The sequence below is a fragment of the Mus musculus genome, chromosome X (assembly GCF_000001635.26).
Source record: "Mus musculus strain C57BL/6J chromosome X, GRCm38.p6 C57BL/6J".
NCBI classification, from domain to species: domain Eukaryota; kingdom Metazoa; phylum Chordata; class Mammalia; order Rodentia; family Muridae; genus Mus; species Mus musculus.
The window spans coordinates 36,946,165-36,965,143 of record NC_000086.7 but is presented as its reverse complement, the minus strand read 5'-3'; the positions used below and the strand labels follow the sequence as shown (position 1 = coordinate 36,965,143).

Here is an 18,979-nt window from a genome sequence, read left to right as displayed (position 1 = left end):
GTAGTACTCCATTGTGTAAATGTACCACATTTTCTCTATCCATTCCTCTGTTGAGGGATATCTGGGTTCTTTCCAGTTTCTGGCTATTATAAATAAGGCTGCTATGAACATAGTGGAGCATGTGTCCTTATAAACATAGTGGAGCATGTATCCTTGTTATATGTTGGAGCATCTTTTGGGTATATGCACAAGAATGTTATAGCTGGATCCTCAGGTAGTATTCTTTCCAATTTTCTGAGGAACCTCCAGACTGATTTCCAGAGTGGTTGTACAAGCTTGCAATCCCACAAGCAATGGAGGAGTGTTCCTCTTTCTCCACATCCTCGCCAGCATCTGCTGTCACCTGAATTTTTGATCTTAGCCATTCTGACTGGTGTGAGGTGTTGTTTTGATTTGCATTTCCTTGATGACTAAGGATACTGAACGTTTCTTTAGGTGCTTCTTAGCCATTTGATATTCCTCAGTTGAGAATTCTTTATTTAGCACTGTACCCCATTTTTTGCTTTCTTTTTCTTATTAGATATTTTCTTTATTTACATTTCAAATGCTATCCCCTTTCCTAGTTTCCCCTCTGAAAATCCCCTATCCCCTCTCCCTCCCCCTGCTCCCCAATCTACCCACTCCCATTCCTGGTCCTGGCATTCCCCTATACTGGGGCATAGAGCCTTCACAGGACCTAGGGTCTCTCCTCCCACTGAAGACCAACTAGGCCATCCTCTGCTACATATATAGCTAGAGCCACAATTTTCATCATGTGTTTTCTTTGATTGGTGATTTAGTTCCAAGGAGCTCTGGGGGTACTGGTTAGTTCATATTGATGTTCCACCTATGGGGCTTCAAACCCCTTCAGCTCCTTGGGTTCTGTATCCCATTTTTCATAGGGTTATTTGGTTCTCTGGAGTTTAACTTCTTGAGATCTCTGTATATATTGGATATTAGCCCTCTATCAAATATAGGATTGGTAACAATCTTTTCGTAATCTGTTGGTTGCCACTTTGTCCTATTGACAGGGTCCTTTGCCTTACAGAAGCTTTGTAATTTTATGAGGTCCCATTGTTGATCTTAGAGCATAAGCCATTGGTGTTCTGTTTAGGAAAATTTCCCCTATACCCATGTGTTAGAGGCTCCTCCCTACTTTCTCTTTTATTAGTTTCAGTGTATCTGGTTTTATGTGGAGGTCCTTGATCCCTTGGACTTGAGCTTTGTACAGGAGATAAGAATGGATAGATTTGCATTCTTCTATATGCTGACTGCCAGTTTAACCGGTACCATTTGTTGAAAATGCTGTCCTTTTTCCACTGGATGGTTTTAACTCCTTTGTCAAAGATCAAGTGACCATAGGTGTGTGGGTTCATTTCTGGGTCTTCAATTCTATTCATTGATCTACCTGCCTGTCACTGTACCAGTACCATGCAGTTTTTATCACTATTTCTCTGTAGCACAGCTTGAGGTCAGGGAACTTCTGATTCCCCCAGAAGTTCTTTTATTGTTGAGAATAGTTTTTGCTATCCTGGGTTTTTTGTTATTCCAAATGAATTTGAGAATTGCTCTTTCTAACTCTATGAAGAATTGAGTTGGAATTTTGATGGGGATTGCATTGAATCTGTAAATAGGTTTTGGAAAGATGGCCATTTTGACTATATTGATCCTGCCCATCCATGAGCATGGGAGATCTTTCCATCTTCTGAAATCTTCTTCGATTTCTTTCTTCGGAGACTTGAAGTTCTTATCATACAGATCTTTCACTTGCTTAGTTAGAGTCACACCAAGGTATTTTATATTATTTGTGACTATTGAGAAGGGTGTTGTTTCCCTAATTTCTTTCTCAGCCTGTTTATCATTTGAGTAGAGGAAGGCTACTGATTTGTCTGAGTTAATTTTATATCCAGCCACTTTGCTGAAGTTGTTTATTAGGTTTAGGAGTTCTCTGGTGGAAATTTTGGGGTCACTTAAGTATACTATCATATCATCTGCAAATAGGGATATTTTGACTTCTTCCTTTCTAGTTTGTATCCTTTGACCTCCTCTTGTTGTCTAATTGTTCTGGATAGGACTTCAAGTACTGTATTGAATAGGTAGGGAAGAGAGTGGGCAGCTTTACCTATTCAATGTAGTACTCGAGAGGCAGATTTCTTGAGAAACCAGTGAACTTTAATCTTTGGGGTTCCCATGTGCAGCCACTTTTAGTTATAACATGGTCTTTTTTTTTTTTTTTTGAGTTGTCCTGTGCATTTTGTACGCATAAGGCCCCATTAAACCTAGAACATAGCCTGGGCTACTAGTTGAAGTGAGCTAGGGGAAAGTAAAGGGAGGGGGCAAACAGAGGACAACTCCTGCAGGGGTTATAGAATGTACAAATACGGATCCATTCAGAAGTTCTAGGCAGCAGAATGTAGTCTGATTAGCTTTTGAGATAAATCCTTTGGGCTAGTGTGGAGATACACTGGGTAAACAAGACCAATCAGGAAAGTATTAGACCAATGAAAATTGAGGCACGAAATAACATAGGAGCTGAGATAGGGAAGCAGAGATGGAGTCCATAAATATTGAGTAAAACTGACAAAACCTAGTAAAGATTTCATATGGGGTTGTGAAGGCAGAAGTATCTAGAATAGAAATTCAGAAATCCGAATTTCTGGCTTTGGGGAATAACTCAGTTATAATGGCCTTCCTTGAGAGATATAGGTGAACCAGACTTTAAAATACCAGAAACAAGGCATTCCAATTTTGAGATATGTATAGAATATTTACATGGAGGATAACCTCAGTAGTAGGCAGTTGACCATACAGAGTCACAAGTCCAGAGAAGAAGGTCTGGGCCTAGGTAAATGATATGTTCCAACCACATACATATGTAAAATCATCCAGCAATCAGAGAGAGAAGGATGCTGTGCTAAACACAGGAACCTCAGGATATCCGTGAGGTCAGCAGATGGAGGAGAGGATTGTGAAAAGGGACTAAAAAGCTCTAAACAGAGAGAAAGAAAGAGAGCCAGAAGAAGCTGGAGTAGTTTGGGGATGCATGTGAGGGGTGAAGGAGGCTGAGATAAGGGTGTGATAAAGGCTGGGGGGAGCTGGTAGGATACTCACAGAAAGGACCACTCAAACTCCTTTTTGAAAAAAATCTCTGTGTGTATGTGTTCGTGTATACAAGTATAAGTGCGTGTACCATAGCATATGTGCCATGTTGCATATGTGGAGGTCAGAGGACAACCTCTTACTTCTTGGTTGTTGGTTGTCAACCTTGTTTGAAAGATTGCCTTTTTCTGTTCTATGCATATGTCAGACTAGCTGGCCAGAAAATGGATTCTCCTTTGGCCTCCCATCCCATTTTAAGACCGCTTGGGTTATTGATGTGTGCTACTTTCTCCAGCTTTCCAGGTTCTGGTGATCTGAACTCAGATCCTCATGTTTGTATGATAAGTGCTCACTGAGCCTTCTTCCCAACTCTTTATCAAAAATCAGAAAGATTAGTATCTTTTCTTCCCCAGTGGCCTATGTAGTACCTAGGCACTATGAAAGCTAGCCAGTGGGAGTTTTCAGATCAGGTCCAGATTGAATTCTCTGTGTCCTGCAAAAATAATAGCAATAAGATCTTAATATCTAGTTATGATGGGCAACCAAGAACATTCGTAGTAGCCTCTGGAGCCTCCAAGACCAATAACTGAGAGGGAGGTATGTCGTGCCTGGCACTGGGGTTTTTGTTTTCTAACCCATATCTCCTAAGAGCGGCATTGACCACCCATACAGCATATCTCTCTGTTCAAATTCTTTTTTAAGAAATTCATTCTTTGTGCGTTTATGTGTGCATGCATGCTGGGGATTAAGCCAGGAACTTTATGCATGTAATGTCTTTGAAGCCAGAAGAGGGAGTCAGATCCTCTGCAACTGAAATTATAGGAGGTTGTGAACTGCCTCATAGATGCTGGAATCAAACCCAGGTCTTCTGCAAAAGTATCAAATATCGCTTACAAAGTAGTAGTTTTCCACAAGGAATGAAAATACATTCTTAGTTTGGGTTACCCCACTCCTCACTCCTCTCCCCCATCTTTCCACCTTATCCCTGCTTAGACTATTAACCCCTGGTAGACACGTAGTTTCCTAAGAACTGAAATATAGTCTGTTTTCTATACAAACCTCTAAAAGGAAGACACCTTTCTTTTTTTAAATAATTATATTTGTTTATACATTTACTTATTAATTAATTGCTTAGTGTGTGTGTCCATGCACATACACCCATGTATACTTGTGCCATGGCATATATGTGGACATCAGAGCACTACTTTGGGGAGTCACTTCTATCCTTCTGCCCTGTGAGACCCTGAACTTGGACTCATACTGTCAGGGTCTGTAGCAAGTGCCTTAATCTCCCGTATCATGTCACTGGCCACAGCTGATTTTTTTCTTTCTATAAAATGGCTTATTATGTTAATCTTCTTTAGTTGAGCATCACTTAGACCCTATTCCCCATCAATTTAGTAGTTGGGCTCAATATGATCATTACTCTAAGCTGCACATTTTTTTTTAGAAAGCCTTCAGTGAAATTTCTCACAGTCCTTTCCTTGTAGACATTCTGCATATGAGTGCTGTCTTGAATGGGATGGCTTGGGATTACTGAAGAGATACTATCTCCTAGACACCAGTCTATTTCTGTTTCATTTCTAGAATGTCATCGTAGTTGCTCTTGATTATAAAATTGATAGTGTGGCATACTGGCACATGTCTATAATCATAACACTTGGTAGGTTCATGCAGGAGGATTTAGTTTAGTGCCAGTCTGGGTAATTTACTGAGAAGTTATCTAAAACAAAACCAGAACAACCTAACCAAATAAAAGACTGAAATATATGTTACATATATATTATAAAAATCAAACAGTACAAACTCAAATAAGAAATGATAAAGTTTCCCTGGGATTAGGGTAGAGAGCAAGAATGAAATAAACTGTAATCATCTGTAGTACAAAGCAGTTTGTTTGTTTTCTTGAAGCACAAGGGATTGAACCTAGTACCTTTTGTTTGCCAGACAAGCACTCTAACACTGATCTATATACCCGGCCATTTTCTTCTTCTTTCTTCTTCTTCTTCTTCTTCTTCTTCTTCTTCTTCTTCTTCTTCTTCTTCTTCTTCTTCTTCTTCTTCTTCTTCTTCTTCTTCTCCTTCTCCTTCTCCTTCTCCTTCTCCTTCTCCTTCTCCTTCTCCTTCTCCTTCTCCTTCTCCTTCTCCTTCTCCTTCTCCTTCTCCTTCTCCTTCTCCTTCTTCTTCTTCTTTTTTTTTGAGACATGGTCTCAGTAGGTCGTCTAGGCTAGCTTCCAACTCTATCTGTAGCATAGATAGACAGTTTTGTTTGACTTAGTGATCCCCATCCTTGTAATCCTCCCTCAGCCTCTCTAACAGCAGAACTACAGACCAGTGTCAGCAGCCCTATGAAACTGGTGTTTTCTATGTGCTATGAGGGGTATTTTACCACAAATATGTCAGTGCAACTCCATTGAAACAGGTCTTCAGAAGACCCCGTCCTTTCCACAGCATCTGTTTAAACAAGGACGAAATAACCCAAACTGGTGGAAGTCACATTAGTTGCTACATCCTTGCACTTCCTGTACTTGGTAATCCAAGCATGCAGGAGGCTGTGGCAGAAAGACCAAGAGTTTAGGGCTATTTTGGGCTACAGACTGAAGCCCTGTCTTAAAAATATTAAAATAGGAACTGTTGCTGGAGGTCAGTTGGTAGAGCACTTGCCTAGCATGCACAGAGCCCTGGGTCTGGTCATCAGCATGCCCCCAGGCATGGTGGCACACACCTGTAGTCCTAGCATCAGAAAGGTAGAATCGGGAGACTCCGCAGTCCAATGTCATCCTTACTGTACAGTGAATCTCTGGCTAGCCTCGGATACTTGGGACCTTGTCAACAAACAAACAAATGGATTTGGTGATGTTTTGCTGTTCACAAGGATACATGCCTAGAATCATACATGCATAGAATCCCAGTACATGAGGCATGTATCCCTATGACACAGAGGCAGGAAGATCAGGAATTCAGAGCCAGCTTCAGCTTCAGAGTGAGTTTGAGGCCAGCTTGTTTACAACATGGGACATTGTCTAAAATTACACACACACACACACAGACACACACACACACACACACACACACACACACACACTACTTGCAGCTTGGTCTACTTATTTAGTTCAAGGCCAGCTAGGACTGCATAGTGAGACTTTCTCTCAAAATAAATACCACCAAAACAATCAACCACACATAAAATCCCGAATACTGATAATAAATGAAAGAAGAAAAAGAATAAGGAGTGCTAGAGGAAAAAAAAAAAAAGAACCCAGGGGTAAGTAAGACTTTTCAAGACCAGCTAGAGAGAAGAGTGGCTAGGAATTTAAGCTTTTGTCACAGGCAGGCCTGGGTTCTGATCTCATATTGCCACTTGCTAGACCAGGGACCTTTAAAGGCAAGATTGTCCAATTGACTATGTATCAGTTTTTAAATCACCTGTAAAATGGGTACAATGTCCATAATAATCTTTACACTATCAGGATATGGTATAACATACTTGACATGGATGACAAAAAAAAATGCTGAAACCATACCTGGTACAGTATAACTACCTAACAAATAGAATGTGTTATTATGAGCATGATTTTACTGGTAAGAATCAAAGGAGAATATAGCATTATGTAGCATTTATGGGAAAAAAATAAATAGTGTACAAGAAAAGGAGAATTAGAAAAAGTCTATTGGATGTGGCAGGATGAAAACTTTCAATATATTTAGGACTGATTATTCTCAGAAGATTGTAGGTAGAAATTAGGTTGGCATTCTTGTGAACGGGACAGGAGGCATCACAACATGGGTGGGGGAGAAGCAATAGAGTAGAACCATGAGGACAGGGTGAGATTTGCATTTGCATGGACCTTTCACCTCTATAAGTCAGCAGGGATAGAATGGACCATTGAAGAAGTGCTGCTGGGGAAAATAGGCCATCCGTCTAGAAAAACATAAAATGAGACCCTCTCATCCAAACACCGCTTATAAAAATAGATTCCTGTTGGACTAAAAACAAATTCTAAAAATATAAAGAGAAAATGTCGGAGAATATTTTTATAACTTTGGGGGTAGAGAAAGCTTTTAGAATTGTGAAACAGTCTAAAATTCACAAAAGGAAAGAGTGTTTGGGTCTAAGTTAGAGGAAAAGTTGTTGAGGGCTGGAGCAACGGTGTCATGGTTAAGAGCACATACTGCTCTTCCAGAGGACCAGAGTTTGATTCTTGCATCCACATCAGTTGGCTCACAGCTACCTGTAATTAGCTCCAAGGGATCTGATGCCTCTGTGGCAGACGCTTACTGTCACGTGCACATACTCAAGCACATACATATAAATAAAAATGATAAAATTTTTAAAAATAAAGATATCTTATGTTTTAAAATATAAAAATACCATAAAGCAAAAGTGAAATCAAACTACAAATGGGGCAAAAATATTTGTAACCTGTGTAATAGAAATGGATTTTAAATGAAAAAAGGGCTTCTGTAATTCCATGAGAGATAAACAGATAATTGACTAGGAAGAGAGATACAAATGGAACAGTCAACACTATGAAATGATGTTCATTCAGCTTCCCCAGCAATGAGGGAAAAAAACATGATTTTTCCTCTCTCAGATTTGCAATAATAAAAGATGATATAATAGCCACTGCCACCAGGGAATTTCATTCATGTGGGTGTGTGAATTGATCAGATTTTTTTTGGAGGGCAAATTTGGCAGCATCCATTAAATTTTTGAATGTGAATAATTCATGGCCTAGCAATTCTCCTTTCCTTTACATTGCCCAGAAAACACACACACGTGCTTACAGGAAGCAATAGTGTCCACTGCAGCATTGGCTATCAAATGAAAAACCTTTAACCTGCCTACCTGTCCATAAGTAAATCAGCTACATTAGCTGTGTTGTGACCATACCATGGGATCATATTTGCAGCTTACATTCACATGGATACATCATCAGGTCATGCTGTTAACAAAAATGAGAAGTTGTTTCACTGTGCCATTTATGAAAATTCTCCCTCTCACAAAAACAAGTAATCTCCTCTACATCTGCATAAAACTATATAGGAAATCTCTGGAACAATATTCAACAGACAGACAGTAGTGATTACTGATAAAGCAGGAAGCATGCATGCATAGATTGTTTGTATAACTGAAAGGAAATTTAAAGGATGGCGCTTGAAAAGCGGAAATAAAGTAGGTGTAGACAGTGGATTTTAAAAGCTGGGGAAAGAGATAAGGCAGTGTGCAAAGGGAGATAAGGAAGGCAGGGGCAGTTCTTTAGGATAGGAGAAATTAGGAAGGCTTAAACAGGGAACTGAAAGTTATAGGATAAAGAAGAGGAGGTAGACTTGATTCAGAGAGAATCCACCAAACTTAAGATTCAAGTGAGTATGGAGGAACTTGTTCAGTTTATCAACAAATGTCTACAGTGTGCCAGGAACTGTGTGAGAGGCTAGTGGCACTAAGAAACATTGCATTTATTTATTTACTGTATGCATGTGAGGACAGTGTTGTGTGATGAGACTTTTCCTGGGGAGACATGACACACGTTTACTCACCCCAGATAAGGAGCCCACGACAAAGCATGGATACCAGCAAAGTTCAGCCTTGTGATGATTCACAAGGTTTACTGGGGTTGCTAGACAGTAATATGGGTGAGGGGTTACTTACAGGGCAGAAGTGAGTCAAGGATAGTTGCCTCACCAAAGCCCACCCCAACATGGGTGACAGCTCACAAAAACTGGGGACTTGAAGTACACTGCACAGGCTTCAGGCAGTTCAACAAGTTGGGGAGTGTCCTTTCCAAGTGACTCAGTTGGTTGAACCCTCTTCCAGGCTTCTTGGCCTATTTCTGCTTCCAGGAAGCTGGTGTGGTCTGAAAGTATCCTTTGCAGCTTGGCTTAATTGACAGTTGGTGAGACTGAAGAGTGACTCTCGGCAGTCTTTATTGCTTACTAGGAAGGGAGGTGCCTAAGTGAGTCTGCTCAGTTTCAGGGACTCCCTGAAGCTATTTTGAGATGTTTACCTTTTGGCTTAAGGAATTTCCTTTCAGTATGGACTGTTTCTGTTTCTGAGGAACTAGCTATACTATAGCAGCTGTGCTAGCCAGCTGGTGCCATGGTGTGTGCCTGGAGGTCAGAAACAACCTGTAGGAGTTGGCTTTCTCCTGCCACCATGTGGGACCAGAGTGTCAAATTCAGGTGGTCTGGCTCAGCAGCGAATGACTCTTATCATCTGACCCATCCTTCCAGCCTACTAGTAGGCTATAAAGCCCAGTGTTTGGGTAAGGAGCTTTCATCTTGGTGGAGGGGATGAATATGTATGCATAAATGGGGTTAAGTCAGTAATAGATAGCAGGGGTTTACAGTGTGGAAACAAGAAGGGGTAGCAATTGGCCAAGCCTTGCTGTGAGAGTCCAGAATGCAGGTTGATAAGCAGGGTGAGCAGGTGGTCAGAAAACGCTGGGCTTAGTCTTGAAGTTGTCAAGGATAAGTACAAGTTAGCCACCCTGAATATAGCTGGTATTCGGTATGTATTTGGTGAATGAATGCATGAGCTATATATTAGTAGGGAAAAATAAGAGAATACCAGTAAGGTTTCATCATTTGATAACAAAACTATCCATAAGATGTATTAACTAGGATGCTGGCACAGGATAGAAAATAGTCTACAGTGAATAGAAGAGTGAATTAGATTTAAAAAAAAAAAGCTAAAAAGATTGTTCTTTTCAAGAAACTTCGATTTGAATCTGAGTATGGTGGCACATGCCAGTAATCCCAGCACTTGGTAGATAGAAGTAGACAGGTCAAAAGTTCAGGGCCCTAAGGCTAGAAAGATGGTTCAGCAGTTAGAGTACATACTGCTTTCTCAGAGGACAGAGTTAAATTCTCAGCACATATATGTCATGTAACACATAACCACATGTAATGATAACTCCAAGGGACCTGATAACTCTAACCTCCCCAGACATTCATATTCATGTGCTCATATCAACCCCACATATAGATGTGATTTAAAATGAACATATGATTAGAGCTCAGGGGATGAGGTTGTATGAGCTTTGTGGCCTTGGGTCTGTTGGTAAAATAAGCTGCCAAACTATCATGTGACTAATGGGGTCAAGAATCATATGGGAGCCTGAGATATCAAGTGAAAAATGAATATGGAGAGATGGCCCAGCAGTTAAGAACACTGACTCCCAGAGGACTGAGGTTCAATTGTTAACACCCACTGAGCAGCCCATAACCATCTGTAATTCCAGTACTAGAGAATATGATGCCCTGTGAGGGCACTGCATCCAAATGGTACACATACGTGTGAATGCAGCTTAAACACCCATATATGTAAAAACATACATAAATATTTCTTAATTTTTGCATTTTTCATATATTACATTTTGATCATATTCTTTCCCCTCCCCCAAGTCTTCCCAGAATCTACACACCTCCTTACTCACCCAACTACACGTTCTTTCTCTCCAAATAGAGAAAAAAAATCAAGAACACAAACAACAAACCAAACCCTAAGTCAAAAACAAAATAAATCACTGAATCATAACAACAACAACAACAAAAACCCCACACACATGGAAAAATATGGAGTCTGTTGTGTGTTGATCGATTCCTCCTGAGTATGGGGCCTGCCTTAGAATACAGCCACTGTCAATCTATTGGAGAAAACTGATTTTCCCCTCACAGCAGTTATCAACTGCAAATAGCTTCTTGGTTGGGGGTGGGACTTTGCATTCCCCCATCTCTGTGTTGGAATTTTGACTAACTTAAACTTGTGCAGGTCTTTTGTGTGCTGTCATAGTCTCTATGAGTTCATATGTGCATCGGCACTGTTGTGTCCAGAAGATTCTGTTTCCTTGGAGTCATCCATCACCTCTGGCTCTTAAAGTCTTTCCATCTCTTCTTTTACACAGATCTCTGAGCCTAGAAGGGAGGGGTTTGGTAAAAACATCCCACTTAGGGCTGAGTGCTCCAAGGTCTCTCACTGTTTATGTTGTCCAGTTGTAGGTCTCTGTATCAATAGCCATCTACTGCAAAAGAAAAGTTCAAGGTCATTCTCTACTACATAGTGGGTTCAAGGCCAGCTTGGGCTATATGAGACCCTTTCTTTAAAAAACTGAAAAGAAAAAAATAAGAAATCTCTCTCCACTCATTAAATATTTATTGAGCTTCTGTGCTAGGTATAGATTCAAAACTTGACTGCTTAGGGAAAGGAAGGCACAGGAACATTGTTGGGGAGGATCAGAGTTGAGGAGGATTGGATTGGGTTAAGAAGAGTTCTCTTTTGAGATGAGAGAAGACTTAAGTATGCTCAAGAGTTGAGGAGAAAGAGTCAGTAGGAAGAGAGGAGACAGAGCATGGACCAAGGATCCCAAAGAGGCTGCAAAGGATGATCACGCATACAAGGATAACAAGCCTTGCAGAGCTGAGAGATACTTCATCCTTAGATGAGAAGGAAATGGGAGGGTGGGTACATCTTTAAAGCTCAGGAGATGAGGTTGTATGAGATTTGTGGTCTCAGCTCTGCTGGTAAAGGAAGCTGTCAGACTATCATGTGACTGATGGAGTCAAGAATCATTTTGGAGCCTGAGAGATCAAATGAAAGTCTGAAATGATCAATGAGAGAATAGTGGCGAATGAGCCAACCAAGGCCAAGCAGGGGCCTATTATATTACTCTGGAGATTGAGATGAAGTTACAGAGCTCTGTAGGGAGCAGAGGAAAGCCCAAGAGAAGTCCCATGCGAATGTATATTTTGTAATGGGCATGGCCATGTCAACAATATCACAAGGCCCTTGGACCTATGAGACAACTGGGGAAAGCTTTTACCCATATGATTCAGGCTCAAGAGAAATAGCAAATCTCCTTTTAAGATTTATCAGTGTGTACAAAGACTAGTAACTCCAGACCCCTCCTCCGAAATATTTATAGCCAGAGACTGCTCACCTTCAGAGACCTCCTACAGAGACTTGCTAGGCTTTGCTCCTGTGCTGTACCTAATAAACACACTGAGGTTCCAGTTGATGGGGATACAGGTAGCAGAGCCCAGTGTGATCTCAGGTTCACTGTATGTGTGTGTCCTTTCTTTATTCCCTTGCCAGGATTCTGGAGCCCTGGACACATGGAAGTTGTCAAGCTATGAATTTATAAAAGTGTCAAGAAGCACAGCTTTGTATTTGTGTTCAAACTTTGACAGCAATCAAGTAGTCAGAACCTGAAATGTATTCACTCGGTTCTTATTTCACTAGGCAGCCAGGGTGGAAGGACAAGGGTGGAGTGGAGCTGAAGGTGTTGATAAGAATGTTTCATGATGGACGTAGTGCCGCACATCCGTAGTCCCAGTTATTAGAAAGGCTGAAGCAGGAAAACTGCTTGAGCTAGAGTTCAAGACCAGCCTGGCCAACACAGCAAGACCCTGTCTCCTAAAAATGTGGTTCAGTTGACCAGCCATATAATTCTGCTTTGGCAGCCAAGAAGCTGATATCACGAAGACCTTGGTATCCTGTGAAATGAGACAAAGAATCAGACTCCTGAGCATTCTGAGGAGACAACTCATACTTAGGAGGATCAAAGGCATAAGGCAGGTTGTAGACACCAGATTGTGGTCAGAGAGTTGCATGTTACAGGGAGGATTTCTTGGGTGGGGAGCAGAGGGAGCCAAAGTTATAAAGTCAAGGCAGTCACAGCATTGGAGACTGGAAGAGTTGTTAGCAGGTACATTGGAATTACATAGAGTGGGGAGAAAGATTGGGCCAGGTACTACCAAAGGAAGACAGGCTGGGTCTCCAAAGAAAAGAGGCTTCGCATTGACATGATAAAGGAAGGGATGTCCAGAGGGTTGTCTGGAAGAGCTCCACGCTGGCCTACCTTATCTCACCTCAAGGTGCATGGGTTGTAGGGAAAAGAAACATATCCTGGAGATGGCTGCTGAGTGACAGTGTCTCCAGGGGAGAGTTAGCTTTCAGTCAGGTGATCAAGTTAATGACAGATGCCAAAACTTCTCAGACTTTAGTATGTACCCAAACCACTGAGGCTCTTGACAAAGCTCATTAAGCACAATGATCCAGTGGCATTTAATACAGCGACAATCACCACCACCTCTGTCTGCTGTTCAGCCATCCCTCCGCACAGTTCCCACACATCTATTTCACCCCCAAAGAAAACTCACCTAGTTGGCCACCATTGGGAAGAGAGGCCCCTTGGTCTTGCAAACTTTATATGCCCCAGTACAGGGGAACGCCAGGGCCAAGAAGTGGGAGTGGGTGGGTAGGGGATCAGGGCAGGGGGAGAGTATAGGGAACTTTTGGGATAGCATTGGAAATGTAAATAAAGAAAATATCTAATAAAAAAAAGAAGAAAGAAAACTCACTGGACAAGTCTCCAGTCCTTGTTCACCTCAGCTTCCAAGAAATGCCATTATTTTATGTCTCTGTAAATTTCACTGGTCCAGGTACCTCATATAAGTGAAATCCCATGGAATTTGTCTGTAGATGAGTCACTTCCTCCCTCCAGCCCTCCCCCTCCTTTCAGTGTTGTCGATGGATCCCAGGGCTTCACCTGTGTTATGCGGGTTGCATTAGAATTTCTTTATCCCTGAGGCTCTTTATTGTCTGGCTAGTCTACGTTCTCTGTACCCAAGCATCTCTGGATAGACTTGTGGGCTGCTTCTATTGTGTAGCTGTACTTAATAGTTTCTTCATTCCCTTTACAGTCACTACATTTTAGCTCCCCACCCTTCTACTCTTTCTTGTTTTGTTTTGTTTTGTTTTGTTTTGTGAGACAGAGTTTCTCTGTGTGGCCCTGGCTGTCCTGAAATTCACTATATAGACAAGGCTGGCCTCGAACTCAGAGAGATCCTCCTTCCTCTGCTTCCTGAGTGTTGGAATCAAAGGGGTTCCCCACCACTGCCAGGCCAGCTCCCTGCCTTTCTTCCTTGCTTAAACTTGTCAGGCTGGCTTCTGCCTTTGGGGCATTATTACAGACTGCTTCTTGGACTGCCCTGCTCCCAGATCTCACTGTGGCTTGCTGGTGATACTCATTCTTGCAGCTCTGATACCGAACCCTCAAAGAAGCCATCCTTGGTAATGGTATTGAAGTAGCCGAACTCCTAGTACTTTCTTTTCAGTACTCTATTGTAGTGTCTCCATAGTGCATTTCACTACCAGAAATGAAGGAGAACTTAGACCATTGTGCCATCTAGACCATTTAGTATTGTGCTGTAGACCATGGCCTCATTCTCAAAATAAATTCTGAATGCCTAATGTACTAATTGTATTAAAAATACAGTTATCGAAATATTTTTAAATTTTGATTTAGTAACCCATATGCTTCTCTGTTAAGTTCCAAAATAATGATATCTATTTGCAGGCTTAATAATTACCAGAATACAGAAACTATGATGGATGTAGATGCTATTTTGATATATGTTCAACCACTGGAATGGGAAAGAAAAATATGAGTGATCTGTACTGCATAGAAAAATCACAGGCACCACAAACAATACTATCGATTATTGTCTCGGTTTATAACTGAAGAAACGGGAACATTTCAGTTAGAGGTGTATTTTGTTCCTGTGTAAGTTTGTGGATTCACTAAATTCTATCCATAGGCTCCTTGGAGGTCTGTGGGCTCCATGTTTAAAACTGTATGGATAAAGCTGAAGAGGTAGCTCAGTGATTAAGAGCACTGGTTATTCTTCCAGAGGACCCAGGTTCAATTCCCAGAACCCACCTCAGGCCTTATAACTGTAACTTCAGCTTCAGGGGATCTATCACCATCTTCTGGCCTCCATAGATATTAGACAAGCACGTGGTGCACAGACATGCATGCAGGTAAAAACGCCTTTACATGTTAGAAAAGAATTGCATGAATGGTCTGTGAAAGTCTCAAACTTATTGCCTTAAAGGGAAAAAGATTAATTGTAGCGATGAGGAAAGATGGAATCTGCCAGGGATAGACTGGTAGAAGAAAACTGTCTTCTGTAGCCCTCCATGGAACTAGTGGGTGTGTCATACAGAAACATCCTCTTGGGAGGGGCATGAGAAAAGTAGTGCCTTAAAGAAAGAAATCGATAGTTTCTTTGCTCCAGAATAGAGTTCAGTAAGTATAGCAACATGTGGCAAAGAGATAGCCACTGAGGGCAGATCGGCCATGGGGGCAGAGGTGAGGGAACTCAGACAGAAGGTGGAACCCTTACTGTATGCCAGACAGCAGGCCAGACACTGGCAATACAAAGCTGACTGAGACAAAGATGAGTCACCCATCTTTCAGATCTCATTAAACCCAATCCTGGTGGCAGTTTGGCTGGTCTGTGTACTTCTTCAGAGACCCTGAGGGCCAGAGGCAGACCCTGGGATTTTAGGTATTCAGGAGGAAGGAAGTTGAGGGAAAAAATCTGCTCTTCTGTTTCCCCTGCCCCTTCGTGTGGAGCGAAAACTGAAGTAAATGAGAAATTATGTAATAGAAGAAAGCAAAGCCATATCCTGATCATATCATTCAAACCAGCTACCCATCTAAAAATTAACTACGCCTGAGGGATGCATCCTCTACTCTCACTATGAAATCTTCAGGAGCTTCTAAGACTCTTTGCTACCTAAAGAATCATTTGTGCTTCAAAACAGTCTCAGCTGGGGAAGGGGGAATCAAAGAATGAATGAATGAATGAATGATATTTTTAGATTTTTTTTTCCTTTGGGGTGCCAGAGATACCTTGCACCTGGGTCTCTTCCTGTCCTTGCTTCTCAGGGTGAAGGATGCTGTGGTTCTTTTTTTAAATGTCGCTTTCTTCCTTGCTCCTTGGGGGCTCTTTCACAAAGGCTCACATAGGGAGCTGCTGCAGGTGGGAGGTGTTGGCTGGGCTCATGTCTCCCTTTGATCATTCTCTTCTGGCAAAGGAATCTGAAAATCCCCTGCCCTAGGCTGACAGAATTATTTCTTCCTCCCAGAAGGGAAGCAGCATCTCCAGTGGAGAGGTAGCATGCAAACTGAGGCGGTGAGAAGAGAATAGGGATGAAGTTGTAATGACCTACTTAGAGCAAAAAGATGATGTTGGGGTCATGGGTGAAGCAGAGATTGGGCGAGATGGCTCAGTGGGTAAAGATGTTTGCCACTAAGCTGGTGACCTGAAGTCCATCCCTGGATCACTCATAGTGAAAAGAGAGAGAAGTGATGCCCATGAGTTGTTTTTTAACTTCCACACTTATGCCATGGCACACACACAGTAAATAAATATATTTTAAAAATAAAGGAAGGAAGGAAGGAAGGAAGGAAGGAAGGAAGGAAGGAAGGAAGGAAGGAAGGAAGGAGGAAGGAAGGAAGGAAGGAAGAGACTGTCAGGGCAATTGGGGTGGCTCCAGTGCAGACAGGGCAAGGAAGAAAGGAATTTCCAAGAATGTCCAGCACAGAAAGGAGGAGTGAGCTGACTATTCTTTTCTGAGGTTTTAAAAAAATTAGCATATATTAATCATCTATGATAATGGGTTTTATTATGACACTTTTGCACATTACATAGTATATTTTTATTATATCTACTCCTCATTCCATTCTCTGGTCCCCTTTCTTTTCTTTTCCCCCTTGGTTTTTCGAGACAGGGTTTCTCTGTGTAGCCCTGGCTGTCCTGGAACTCACTCTGTAGACCAGGCTGGCCTCGAACTCAGAAATCCGCCTGCCTCTGCCTCTCAAGTGCTGGGATTAAAGGCGTGCGCCACCACTGCCCAGCTCTGGTTCTCTTTCTATTGATCTCCTTGTTCTTCCCAAGTAATCCCTCTTTTACTTTTATTTATATAAATAGAGGTATTTTAATAATCACGTTTTCATTTATTTATTTGTATGTGCATAAATGTATGTGTGCATGTGTATGCATACCATGGTGCATGTAGAAAGGTCAAAGGGCAACTTTGAGAGAAAAACTGGAGAGAAACCCTCTAGTTTTCTGTTTCCGTCATGTGGGCTCTGGGAATCAAACTCGGGTCCTCGGGCTTGATGGCAGATGCCCTCACCCACTGAGCCACCTCAGCAGCTCCCTCTTCTACTTTTATGACTTTGTGTATGTGCACAGGCAAATAATTGACTTACAGATATTTATAGGAGCATGTTGTAAGTGATTGGTTATAGAATCATGGGCAACTCACCAGTGGGTACACTACTGAAGAAAATTCTTTCACTCCCTTAACAACTACTAACTGCCTATAGACTTACTATTGTTTAGGAGGCCTTGATGAATCAGCTGTGGTGGTACACATATGTAATTCTAGTACTCAGGAAGCTCGGGCAGGAGGTTCATGAGTTTGAGGGCAGCCTAAGCTACATAATGAGTTCCACACCAGCTTAGGTGGTGTGGCAAGACATCATCTCAAAAATAAATAGATTGAGCTGTATGCATGGTGGTGGATGCCTTTATTCCTGGCACTGGGGAGGTAGAGACAGGCAGATCTCTGTGAGTTTGGGGACAGTCTGGTCTACAGACCAAGTTCCAGGACTGCCAAGGCTATAATGAGACCCTGTATCAAAAATGAATGAATGAATGAATGAATGAATGATTAAATGAATGAATATGTCTTGTTGAGTCATGGAGACTGCCTAGGGGAGCTTTGCATGGATACTCAGTGAGCTGGGGTTCCTGTGTAGATGATATGGGGGAAGTATCTTTATGAAATTTTGTCTAGGTGCTTAGGTGAGAAGTAGAGAAATAAGTGGCTATGGAGGTTGCTAATTGAAGTGCTCCACTCATTGCTGCAAGAATGAGCAAAGATCCCACAGCACTGTGACATAATTTACCCCCAATGGATCACAGAGAGGTCTTGTGTACACAGCTCTGGTCCAAAAACATGGTGTGAGGAGATGCAGGAAGCCTCTAATGGGCTTAGATCGAGGGCCTAATATGGAGGACTGTCCTCCCAACTACAGATCCCACCAGTGGCTTCCACGTTGCCTCAGGGCCCATGGATCTGAGAGAACAGTAACTCCTGGGAAGCAGCACTGAGCAAGTAACACCATGTATATATGTATTTACACTGCCGGCTCACAGAAGGGATTTAGGGCATACGTAGAGAAGGCTTAGGAAGGAGCTAGACATGAAACTAAGCCCAAGGCACGCAAAAGCAGGACTGAAACAAAGAAAGAGAAATGGTCATTCCACACTGAAGAAATAAGTTGGGCTCATGTGCACCAAGAAGTCAACCAGAGCTGTCAGTAGAAGAGATGGAGAGGTCTGCCAGAGTAGAGGAGGGGGGTACAGTTACACAGCACGCTTTGCATTTCTAACTAGGACTGACTGTCAGAACGCAAGCATTCGAAGCTGTTTCTCTCCTCTCTGCTCTAGCTACAAGCCCATCGTGGAATTCATTGATGCTCAGTTTGAGGCCTACCTACAAGAGGAGCTGAAGATCCGAAGAGTACTGCACTCCTACCATGACTCCCGAATCCATGTCTGCTTGTATTTCATTGCCCCGACAGGACATTCGCTTAAGTCTCTGGACCTAGTGACCATGAAGAAGCTGGATAGTAAGGTATGAGACAACTGCTGGGGCTCCACAGGCTGGACTCTTCCTCATCTAATACACAATGGCTCCTGGATTCCAGTAGAGGTCTTATGGAATCCTAATCCAATTCTTTGTTACCGTCCTTCATAAAGATGATATTACAGATGCCTGCATTTGGGTCATATGCTGTGTCATCTGGATTCCTAGTATTAGGGATGGATTTGTCCTGAGTGCTCTTCCACCTTATCTGTCTTGGAAATAAAGATGGATACAAGCATGGTGGCTATTCAAGGCTAAGGGTGCTGGGTTTTGACAATGGAAAGTGGTTCTCTTTCCTTAAAAAATTATATTTCTTTTATTTTGTGTTTTCGAGTATTTTACCTGCATGTCTGCATGTTTGGTGTTGAAGGAGTTCAGAAGATGTCCTAAC

The 18,979-nt window shown here is 42.0% G+C and overlaps 1 protein-coding gene across 11 annotated transcripts in view; it reads left to right on the top strand.

Annotated features, from left to right (window-relative positions):
- The window catches only part of Septin6 (septin 6), a 78,765-nt gene that overhangs the window by 24,893 nt on the left and 34,893 nt on the right, over positions 1-18,979 (top strand). For all 11 annotated transcript variants that reach the window (NM_001177323.2, NM_001359141.1, NM_001359142.1 and 8 more), the window contains exon 4: positions 18,390-18,576. In NM_001177323.2, coding sequence (NP_001170794.1) covers positions 18,390-18,576 — 187 coding nt within the window. The remainder of the gene's footprint in view (positions 1-18,389; positions 18,577-18,979) is intronic.